This window comes from Leuciscus leuciscus, assembly GCF_965113295.1.
Source record: "Leuciscus leuciscus genome assembly, chromosome: 14".
NCBI lineage: Eukaryota > Metazoa > Chordata > Actinopteri > Cypriniformes > Leuciscidae > Leuciscus > Leuciscus leuciscus.
The window spans coordinates 27,514,179-27,526,667 of record NC_138738.1 but is presented as its reverse complement, the minus strand read 5'-3'; the positions used below and the strand labels follow the sequence as shown (position 1 = coordinate 27,526,667).

The window sequence follows — 12,489 nt, the reverse complement described above, 5'->3', positions numbered from 1 at the left end:
GTATTTGCTATCTTTTTGCATCCTGTTCCTTGTTTGTGAAGGGCAATGATATCTTCTCTTAACTTTTTGGCCCATTCTTTTGACTTTATTTCTTTATTGACTTTCTTTATTATCATATTTCACACTCAGCAAACCTGGCCAGTTCAGATATATCATGTGTTCTAGCTTAAAAGGTTAGTTCACCCAAAAATGAAAATTCTGTCAGTAATTACTCACCCTCATGTTGTTCCAACCCCGTAAGACTTTCGTTCATCTTCAGAACACAAATTAAGATTTTTTTTTTATTAAATCTGAGAGCTGGATCACGACTATTTTCTGATCACGAAATCAGAAAATAACGACTTTATTCAACTATTGATTTTCTTCTGTGTGGGCCTCAGAGTGAGTTCACATAGTGTAAAACAAAAAGTATTCTCGTCGCTTGATATACTGTCGACTTTATTGTCCAGTCTGTTTGTCACAGAGCGGAAATTTATCTTTGACACTGGTGACATAGATACATTCACATTACTGCTTAAAAAACACATCACACATTAACAACACAAATACAAAATGTACTAAATACTGTTTGTACTGTACTGTATTTTATTTTATTTTATTTTTCTAAACTGTTTTAATTATCCTTATTTCTTTTAATTATTTTAATTTCTCCTATGTCAGCAGGGCATTTAGCCCGAAACTGTAAATGCCCACTCAGAAGGTAAAAGAAAGTGATAATGTGAAAGTGACGTGTATTAATGTGGGTTTGAAAGTAGAACAGTGTTTAAATGACGATATTAAAGTTTTCGTCTGAGAAAGAATGTGAACGCAGTGCTAAAGAAAGTGAAAAGAACGTGTGAGTAAATGAGGGAGAAAAGAAAGTTAAAGGAAAGTTGATAGATGGAAGTCGTAAGAAGATTGAAGGTTAAAAGAAGGAAAGATTTAAGTCTTAAGGGAATCCTTTGAAGGAAAGATCTATAATAATATTATTTTTTATTTTTAAAAGTACTGTATTTTATTTAATTTTTCTAAACTGTTTTAATTATTCTTATTTCTTTTTATTATTTTAATTTCTTCTATGTAAAGCACTTTGAATTGCCATTGTGTATGAAATGTGCTATATAAATAAACTTGCCTTGCCTTGCCTAAATTATACAATTAAAAACTGTTTCAAAGAAAAGAAAAGAAGAAAAAAAAACTTTAACACACGCTATAATGCCAGCCGTTCTATTGTATCACTTTAGAAAGCTATACGATTTAAGATAATCACTGCCATTGGGAGAAACTATTTTTTTTTTTAAACACGTTTCTTCTAGCCAAGGGAATTTTGAGGCTACACCCAGATGGGAGCAATTCAAAAGTAGAGTGAAGAGGGCGAGTAGTATCTTTAAAAATGGCAATTGCCATTTTTCCAATAAAATGATCAGACAAGCCCTGAAGTGGCTGTTGTTTGTGTCCAATAATCTTATTTGCTTGATTAATAATTTGTGAGAGTTTTTGTTCTTTTATTTTAATGTTAGATTGCCGTACCATGAAACAATATTATATGTGAGAATACTCTCAATCATTGATCGATATAGCATGGTTGGAGTGTGTGTGCTAATGTTAAAACTTCTCAATTTCCTAAGGAGACCCAAACGTTGTCGTGCCTTTTTATGGATGTACTCTACATTACTTTCAAAATTAAGTTTCTCATCAATAATTGCACCCAAGTATTTTAAATTCGAGACCTGCTCTACAGTTTTTCCCTTTATGACAACTGGTTTATATACAGAGACGATTCCTACTGTTCTCAAATAAACTTAGTCACTGTAGTCACTTGGACTATTTTAACGATGTCTTTACTAACTTTTCTTGGCCGGCAAGTTTCAATCCCATAGAAGCCTATGGAGGAGTGAGACAGCTCTCAGATTTAATCAAAAATATATTAATTTGTGTTCCGAAGATGAACGGAAGTCTTACGGGGTTGGAACAACATGAGGGTGAGTAATTACCGACAGAATTTTCATTTTTGGATTAACTAACCCTTTAAACACACCTGGTGAAACTAATGAAGCACTTAATTGGTTGCATCAGGTTTGCTTGAGACAACACCGGTTTTGCAGATTTGTGCTGTTGTGATTCTACTCAGGGGGTTGAATAATTTTGAGACTGCAGCAGTCATTAAAAATTGCATTTTCAGTTGAATTTGGGGAAACCACTTGAAACATTTGTTGTGTTGAGCTATTTCAATTACTTTCGTTTGATTTGTTCATTGCAAACTGCTGAAAGTCTGTGAATTTAGCAAATAAACCGGATTTGCAATGGGGGTTCAATCATTTTGATTACAACTGTATAGTATATTATATGGACTACTTTTTAATGGCCTTTAATAAAACTACTTTTTTTTTTTGTCATTAGAACACATTTCTTTAAAAAGTAATCGTATTACTTTATGCTGTTAACGGCATATACAGTATATTTGGGGGGAAAGGTTTGCAACAACATGAGTGCAAGTAAAAACAAAATGGCATACTTTTTATTACTGTGCAAGTTATTTTTTTCTAGTGTTAGTGTTCTGAAATTATGTGATTATTATTTGGTATTATTGTTTTTATATTATTTTGCTGTGGAAAACATGATATTGCTTTACAGACTCAGAATGAACCTTAGGCAGTAAACAGAACTGTGGGTACTTGAAATGTGCTTTGATGAATATCATAAATAAACATTCATTCTTGTACCATTCTCTTTACCTGGGATGCAGGTACAAAATGTTAAATCAGGAGGAGGGAGAGTTCTACAACGTGCCCATTCCAGATGAAGATGATGAGGATACTGAGCTTCGACAGAAGTTTGAGGTGACTCTTTTATTATCCTTATGTGCAAACAAATTTCTCTTTGTTTTTTGTTTTTTAGGAAAAATATTTTGGACACAAATGAAAAAATAATTTTGTTTATGTCAGGTGAAACAGAATTCAGCCTGAGGCTCAACCAACAGTTCTAATTGCTAATAATAAGATTCTGTTAACTAAACATGAAGGATGAGAATTTAATAATTATTTAGTGGCTAGAATGAGCAGGTTGGTAAATACCATCAATAAATGATTAGAGCCCTTAGAACTACTACTCACTGCTGAAACTAAAAACTACTGAGAGACAGCAAAAGTTTAGTGTGAAATACCTTGTTATAATTTATTAAAAGTAATTAAACAGAGTAAAATTATTTGACCCTCAGATCTGTTTAGCTGGTTATCTAGAGCTGTTATAGCTGTTGTTTTTATGTATCTGTCAGATATTTTGTTGCAGTGGAAACATGATTAGAATATATTAATATTGCATATGCTCGTTGCTTTCCTGAGACATATACTGTAGATGCTTGTACACATAGAAATACATTACAGCTGCCTTGGGGTGGTTTATATATATATGTGACCCATAAAACATTTAAAGCTAGATGCACACTAGATGAGAAGCGCAATACCACATCAGTCACCATCGGCTATTAGAATCAGTTTTCTTGTAATTCATTGTTTTGCCAGATGATGGCAGTGATTTCTTTTCTTGTTATTTATTTATTTATTTTTTTATTCCTGTTTAAGTGTTTGCAGATGAAAATCCCACCAGCATATGTGCTTTAGGAGCTAAACTCCCTTAGTTGTGGTTAGGGTTTTAGTATTGAGAATTACTGTTGATTTACATTGGCTACTCTATTTTATTCTATTTTAAATAAATATATATATATATATATTTTTTTTTTTCTGTGAATTTTCAGCAGCCATTACTCCAGTATACAGTGTCACATGATCCTTCAGAAATCATGCTGATATTTTTGTGGAAACTGCGCTACATTGAAAAGTTTGGGCTAAATAATATTATTTTATTTTATTTTATAAGAAGAAATTACAAAAAATTTTCAGCAAATAAATGCTGTTCTTTTGGATTTTGTATATTCATTACATTTTTTAGTGTTCTATTCATCATTTCTGGGTGATATGTTAACTGTCACCCCTCTTTTTCGAGCATAGTTCTGAATTTAAATGGTTGTAATTTATGGATGCTTTTGAATACAGATTTAAGGTTGGTCTATTTAAAAAAGTGAAAGCAGCATCAAAAAATGAATGTATAAAAGTTATAGAAGTTTATGTTTACTGTAAACTAAACTTTTTATTTTATACAAAATATATATTTTAAAATTGTGGACTCTAAAATTGTTAGAAAATCAAAGTCATATGTCTAGTTGTGTTCCAAATTTGAGCCCTCTAAAAAGGGTTTAAAGTACCATATCTATGGTAAAGGAAAGTCCAATTTCATAATATAATTCATTTACACAGGATGAATTTTAAGTGTTTAAGCTATGATGATTACTAAAATATTTGATAGGGGAAAAAAGGCAATACAAAAGCAAGCCAAGTGTCCCGCTACTGGGACATGGACAGGTTCAATTCTAGAACCGGTGTAACCAATTCATTACTTACTGTCAAGCCTTTAAAACCTTTCTCAGACAACAGCCAAATCACCCTCTATATAAAACAGTCTGAAACATCAACCAACTCAATCAGGACAATGAACAAAATAATATAATTCAAATGGACAGAAAACCGTATCGCTAATTATACCAATGCCATTGAATGTACAGAAATACTGTACAATCTCTACACATTCTCACACTCTCTATACATTTATTCCAAGTGCATATTCTGCATCAGTCAAGCAGTGAAAGATCTAAATTACAAAACAGAACAATAAAGATATTTGAGAAATTGACTCTGAAATTGGACTCTGGCAGATGGTTTGATTTAGACTGTAAGGCTCTGAGAAATGTATCCAACCAGAAAGCTCAGTCAAGCTCAATTTCAAAAGGACCAGTTTGAAGAAAATTATAAAATAATAGTAATAACAATAAAAATAAAAATAAAAATAGAACATTTGGAAAGATCAATTAAAGCAAATCAAAACCCCTTAGATTTCCCCATAACAATGAAAGAATTGGAAGATAAATGGAGAGTCCTCGAGCACAAGAAAGCCTGTGGTGTTGACAGCATCCTGAAGGAGATTCTGAAACACACAGCGCGATTTCAGTATTTTTTTTCAGTGATGTTCTGTGTAGTTTTGTTTGTTTGTTTGTTTGTAGATCTGGTATCAGGGCCTTAGCCCCACTTACAAGAATGAAGACAAATTGGACCCCAACTACTACCGAGACATATGTATGAACAGTAACCTGGGAAAGGTTTTCTGCAGCATTTTACACAAGACATTTAGACTTCCTAATGAAGCACAATACCTTGAGTAAATGTCAACTTGGTTTCCTCCCAACATGTCACACATCTGACTACATATTCACACTACAGACACTAATTGATAATTATGTACAGCAAAACAAAAGACGCTTGTTTTGTGGACTATAAAGCGTTAGTTTCAATCTGGTATGAAGGATTATATCTAATACGTATTGACCCGGAATAATTCTGTGAAATAAAGTGCCTCCTCTATGCAGATGACCTGGTTCTCCTGTCACCCACAAAACCTCCAAAACACTAAAGTTATGATTTTTCAGAAACATTCCAGATCTTAGGGACTAACTTTGAGAGTAACTAAACAGAGTACACCGTGACGAACTACCTGAGCACAGTGACTGATGTGAAATTTAGGAAAGCGTTGACGATGTGTAGACTCAGCAAGAACAGTCTGATCATTGAGGCAGGCCAGCACAGACAGACATGGGTCATCCACTGCAGGTCCAGGAGTGATGGAAACAGAGCGGTTTAAAGTTTGAAGTACTCTATGAATCACATCCCTATTCAGTTTACTTTGTTTTGTGTGTGTGTGTGTGCGTGCGTGCGTGCGTGCGTGCGTGCGTGCGTGCGTGCGTGCGTGCGTGCGTGCGTGCGTGTGTGTGTGTTTTCACAAGCTTCACTTCTGTAAATCAGATAGAAAATTTAGAGGCAGGTGTTTATAATGCCACCCCCCTGTCATTTGTAATCAGTGTGTGTGACACCCCATTAACCCAGGGTTTCTCACTTACAACCACGTACTGAGTATTCAGACTTTGCCGGAGGTAAGTGCACATAACTTTGGGTGGGAAGATAAGATAGACATTGTCCATTCACTCTTATGTGTGTTACTTGTCTGCATGTATATCTCTGTTTACCCCTCTGATGTGGTTTCAGGATCAGACATTAGAGGACCTTGGGCAGGTGCGTGTCAGCTGCAGCGTGCAAATATGTGTGTGTTGATTGGCTGGCTGGTTTTGTGCCCGTTTCATTTGCATCACTTTTTTTATAAGATAGTCGATTAATCCAGCTTCATCTTGAAGTTTGTGAGGGTATGAAGACTTCTTCCAGAGAGTACTTGTTGTGTGTGCCTGATAGTTACATAGAGGTATGCATAGATGTGGGAAAGAAGTTTGAGCAGGGGTGCAGGATGCTCTGAGAGAGATCATAATTGGATGCAAGACACACTTTCACACTGAACATACAGCTTTTTACACCTCAGGCAAAGGCATAAAAAAAAATGGTATTCCTCACTTAGGGATCACACATGTGATCCTTGGCATGTTTTTTTTTTTTTTTTTTTTTTTTGCAATGAAATATAATTTTGTATACGTCAAGACATTATTCACCTCTATGCACAATGTATTTCTATATAACATATTACAAATATTAGAACAAAAAAAATATATTTTCAATAGTGTAAAAGCAAAGGTATGTTAAATCCAAAGCATGGAAGGCAAATTGGTGCCATCTGGTGGGAGAAGTAAAGAAAATCATATGTGAGACCGTGGTTTAACCACTAGATGCCTGTATTGCATATAAAAAAGAAAAAAAAAAGGAACATCCCTTTTTCAGCACACTGTATTTTGAGTCCCTGTAGTTCCAACTAGTTCCATTTCTGTTCGTCATTTAGTTCAGTAAGTTATGTGTCAGTTGTTGAATCTTTTTTATGTTTATACAAATTTTTACATAAGTTTAGACATTTGTTGGAAATAAAAGCAGTTGAAAGTGAAAGGACATTTCTTTTTGCTGAGTTTTGCTGAATTATCTAAGTCTACTTCATTGTGGTTGTTTTTTAGATTTGACCCAAAATAATGTTTAGGTTTGTTTTGTTTTGTTTAGTTTGTTCGACCCCAAAACTCACGTGTAATTATTTTTTTAAAGACCATTTATTCTTTTCTAATCATGGCCACAATTTATTTTAAATTTTTTCAAGTTTTGTACCATTAGTTGTTTTGTTTTTTATAAAAAATGTTGGGCTTAAAATGACCAAAGACCACCAGATGGTTAAAGAAGCCCTTGTCTCACAGTTGGCACTAATGATTGGGGCATCCAGCATCCAGTGTCCAAAATGTTTTGATGAACATGCATTTTTTGACAATGTAGAGTGTAACCACATCTTAAAATTCACAACGTAAAAAAGGGTATCTCAGATGAAGTAGTGAAGAATGTGAAAATGTAAGGGAGTTTGATCTTTGTTGGCTGCCTTAATAAGCACCTTTCCTCTGACAGCAGCTACCGTCTCGGTTACGTATGTAACCCTCATCCCCTGAAGGAGGGAATGGAAACGTAGTCGACGTGTCGACTGATTGAAATCACGCTTAGGGAGCCTGTCATCTTCGAGTATTGATAAAACGAGCCAATGTACACAGCAATGTACATGAGCATCCTAGCTCATACGGAAGTGGATGCCCGCACCACTTGTTTTTCACTGAGGAGCCGAGCGGAGACCGGAGTCAGCGGTGGTCCAGCAATAGTGGCTATGGGACTACATCTCCGTTCCCTCTTTCAGGGTATGAGGGTTACATACGTAACTGAGACGTTCCCTTTCAGTCGCTAACGTTCGACTTAGTCGACGTCTTGACTGATTGGGATCCCTATTAAAACGCCACTAGTGTTGCCACCTTCCAGTGCCTAGACAAAAGCCTCCTGATCCCCCTGCATAATTGAGGCGGAGATAGGCCAGGGAAGTTACTGTTGTTCCTCAAGACCCACTAAGTCAGACTTATTAACACTGGGAAAGCGTGCTCTTTCGTTGGAAAGGAATGCGCTGCGGAAGCCATATCCTTCCCGTAGGGAGGTATACATGTGGAGGATACACATATGGACTGGGTGTTACCGGGCAGTACAACATATGGGATGTCACTGAGGTGGCTCCAGCCTATAACAGGGGGGAGACACACTGGTCAGTGACGGCAGAGGGGGCTCTGCCAAGGGAAAGTGCTATGAAATTTACGAAAACCTGACTGAAGGGGTTCAAAGAGGTTATTGGTTGTATGATTATTACAGAGTTGAGAAGCAACAACACGCTCAAGTATTTTTGCCAAAAAGGGAAGATTAGAGATGGGACGAAAATTGTTAAAATCATCCACAGGAGCATTATCTTTATTTGGTACAGGCGTAACACCAGCAGTCTTTAGTACTGCTGGAACGACCCCAGTTTCCAATTATTCATTTATAATGCTAAGGATAATAGGGCACCACACAGGGAAGCATGATTTAAATAGATTCGTAGGAATTGGATCCAGCAAGCAAGTGGTTGATTTCATGTTGGATACCTCCCTTGTGAGAGCCTCAGAATCAAGCAGAGAGAAATGAGTAAAAGAAACACCAGTGAACCCAGATGTACAAAGGAGTGAAGTGGCACAGTCAGGGTTAACATAAATTTATTTGCGAGCACTGACAATAAATAAACAGTAGAAAAGAATCACAGAGCTGCTGAGAAACAGGCATAGTGGTAACAGGATTAACTTGAAGCAATCTGTTTATGGTTTGGAACAAATGTCTGGGATTATTTTGATTATTTACAATAGCCTGAGAGAAATAAGAGGATCTTTCAGTCTCCATAAGAGCACGATAACCCCCCAGAAGATCCTTCCACTCTTGGTAGTAGACACTCTGACCAGTAAGGCGCCATTTGCGCTCCATTTTCCGACAAGCAGCCTTTTTAGAACACAAATTGTCATTATACCAGGGAGCAGAGCGGGCGAATGTGACCTTACGTGACTTTAGAGGAGCAAAAGTGTCAAGATTAGCAGCAAGAGTGGAGTTTAGCTGCAGAACTTTCTCCTCCAGTGATAAGGGATGAAGATCGCTTAGGATGGAAACCACAGAATTGGAGAAAGCTGTCGGATCGATAGACTTCCACTTCCGAAAGGTTACTGTTCGGATGGTAGGCTCATTTGAATGATATAGTTCGAGGTTAAAAAAGACAGCTGAATGATCAGACAGTCCAATATCAATAGATGAAAACTGTGATACAAATGAGCCGTTAGCTATCACAAGATCCAGCGTATGACCCTTGGTATGGGTTGGGTCAGTTACAAACTGTGTGAAGCTAAAACAGTCAATTAGCGACAGAAATTCCTTAGGCTCTACTGAGCAGGCTTGTGCACAATTCAGAATTGAATTGAGAATGACTCCTTAATTCCAATTCAATTCTTGAATTTGAATTGAATTTGAATTGATGTCAAAAACAGGATCTAGAATTATAATTCGAATTTGAATTAAAGGAAGCAGAATTGCAATTCAATAAAAATTCTAAGAAATTCATATACATATTTTAAGTGAAGTGTTTAACACTGAAGCTTTACAGTATATGTCAGATATGATTGCATTATAAATTATATTAGTTTGAACTACTTGTACTGTACAGATTACATTAAAAGGATATGTTTTCCCCCAGCAATGAATGTTAAAAGCTCTAGTCACAGAACAAATAATTAAGTTTGATTTATTGTAATTGTAATTTTGTGGAACATGATGGAACATGACTCCATTTCCCAGAATGCTTTACTTTAACCAAGTATTTAAAATGGTTGCTAAACAATTTGAGGTGGACTTTTGTTTGAAAGCAAAATTTGAAGGGCAACACTGGACTTTTTAAGTTTCAGAAGTCCCTTACAACTTCACTCTGCACCTGTTGAGAGAATCTTTAGTGTTGCAGGAAAGATATTCAGACCAGAACGGTGCAGACTCAATGAAAAAACATTTGAGGAGCTATTGAGAATTAGATGCAACAGTGTTGCTCAGTAATGTTTTGCATTGGAATAAATGATAACTGCATTTACAACAACTTTGTGTTTGTGTGATTACTTTGAAATGAAAATTTCATTGGAACAAAACTAATTAAACAACATTGAGGGGGTAATTTATTTCAAGAATTTGATCAATATCTATTTTAGAACAAAATATATGCAGGGTTGAGGAGTAAATAGTTACGTGAAATGAAATTTCTGTTATTAAATGACAAAATTAATGTAATTGTATTTAGTTGTATTGCTGAGGTAAAATGTTTAATTCAATTAGTTACTAATTGCTTTGTATTGATAAAGTTATCCAAATAAAGTAATCCAAACCGTAAGCAATAACATTTCCAAATGAACCTTCCTAACACTGAATGCATGCGAGACTTTCCAATTCCAATTCAATTCAACGTCCTGTGGGGCGGAGTAAATTCAATTCAAATTCAAATTCATGAATTGAATGGAGGCCAATTCTGAAATTCTGAATTTTGCACAAGCCTGCTACTGAGTCACTCCGGTCAACATGAATATTGAAGTCTCCCACAATTAGAATTCTGTCAAACTTCATAGTCAGAATCGACAGGAAGTCCGCAAACTCTGACAAAAAAGCTGCGTGTATCTTAGCCTTAGGTGGTTTATAGACTGTAGCGATGATGATGGATACAGGAGTGGAAATACTCAGGACCAGACATTCAAATGATGAAAACTGGGGAACAGTCACAGAGCTTGTGCGCAACTTCAAGTTGTAAACCACAATAATGCCTCCACCTCTGCCAGATAGCCTCGGGAGGTCTAATACTCCAAAACCCGCTGGAGTGATCTGATTAAATAGGAGCCCATCATTTTCTTTATGCCAGGTTTCAGTTAAGAACAACAGGTCCAGCTTTTTGTCTGTAAGAAGATCTGATAAAAGCAGCGATTTGTTGTTCACAGACCGCGCATTAAATAAAGCTGCGTAAGCCTGGCCATGTAACGGAGATGACAGAGGTTTAATTTCCATGCAGGGAACCGATATGTGACCCTGGACCACAAAATCAGTCTTATGTGTATTTTTTTTTAAATTGAGATTTATACATCATCTGAAAGCTGAATACATAATCTTTCCATTGATATTAGGTTTGTTAGGATATGACAATATTTGGCCAAGATACAACTATTTGAAAATCTGGAAACTGAGGGTGCAGAAAAATCAAAATATTGAGAAAATCGCCTTTAAAGTTGTCCATTTCTATAGGCGATTGTGCTGCATCCACTCACAAAAATAATTTTTTTATATATTTAAGGTGGGAAATTTACTAAATATCTTCATGGATCATGATCTTTACTTAATATCCTGATGATTTTTGGCATAAAAGAAAAATCGATAATTTTTACCCATACAATGTTTTGTTGGCTATTGCCACAAATATACCCGTGCTACTTAAGACTGGTTTTGTGATCCAGGGTCACATATTACATTACTGTGAACAGCACCAGTATGGAGCAGATTGTTGGTCTTACGTCGACAGGTAGGGACATAGATGTTAGGAGAGGATGAGACAGCAAGGCTGCGCCTCAAGCCCCGATGGATATATCGCTTAGGACGTAGCAGTCCAGCATCTCGACAGAGATTGTAAGAGTCTTTAGCCATGGTTGGTGAATGCACAGTCACAAGGCCAGGGCGAATGAAACTCCGTAACACACTGCGAGCACAACGTCGTACAATCCACACACTCAGCCAAACAGAGGCGATGAACCGGAGTTACACGCTGCAGGTTATTCCAGGTGGCTCTTCGTAGCGCCGCCGTTCTCCCCTACAATCCGCACACACAGCCAAATTGAGGCGATGAATAGGTGTTCACGGAGTTACACACAGCAGGTTATTCCAGTAGCGCAATGCGAGCTCAAAGTCATACAATCCACACAGACAGTCGAGCCAAGGCGATGATCCAGAGACACGCTGCAGCTTAATCCAGGTGAAGCACAGAACTAAAGACCACGATCCAAAATATATAAAATGGCACCGCCACATTGCAATCGTTACAGCACTAAAGACAAAACTAAAAACTTTAAAATAACAAAATATAACTTAAAATAACAAAATAAAACAAATCATACAGTAACAGGAGCGGCAGCAAAACACGCCAGCGTACCCTGAAAAAGAGCCTAGGTTCAATTTTGGGCGAGAGTTACTGCTTGTAACTGTTCGGCTCCGAATGGGTCCCAGAACAGCTGGAACGCCTGGGGATGGAGTCTCCACTCTCCCTGGAACACAGGCTGTTGTGAGGCCTCATCGGCAGCACACTTGAGCAGGCTAGAAAATTGAGTGGAATTAAGTGGTTCTCAGAAGCTTCTGACTGGTGGCGGGCGAGTTGCGACATGCGAGGGAAGTGTAGCGTAACGGTCACAATGTTGTCTGTACAGACCAGTACATGCTTGCTGAGCAGTGGCATTTCCTCTTGAGAGACGTGTTGGACCGAGTCCATCTCCATACTGGAAAAAGAGATCCTCAGCCCGTGGGTGAGTTTACTCTT

At 36.9% G+C, this 12,489-nt stretch overlaps 1 protein-coding gene and 1 long non-coding RNA gene across 2 annotated transcripts in view; both read left to right on the top strand.

Moving 5' to 3' along the window:
* prkcaa (protein kinase C, alpha, a) overlaps positions 1 to 12,489 on the top strand; it is a 205,281-nt gene that overhangs the window by 136,982 nt on the left and 55,810 nt on the right. Inside the window, exon 8 of the mRNA XM_082136835.1 lies at positions 2,726 to 2,819. Within this exon, the coding sequence (XP_081992961.1) occupies positions 2,726 to 2,819 (94 nt within the window). The remainder of the gene's footprint in view (positions 1 to 2,725; positions 2,820 to 12,489) is intronic.
* LOC309474513 lies at positions 8,177 to 10,026 on the top strand. Its single transcript, XR_014197350.1, has 2 exons — positions 8,177 to 8,943; positions 9,163 to 10,026. It is a non-coding gene; the product is annotated as an uncharacterized lncRNA (long non-coding RNA).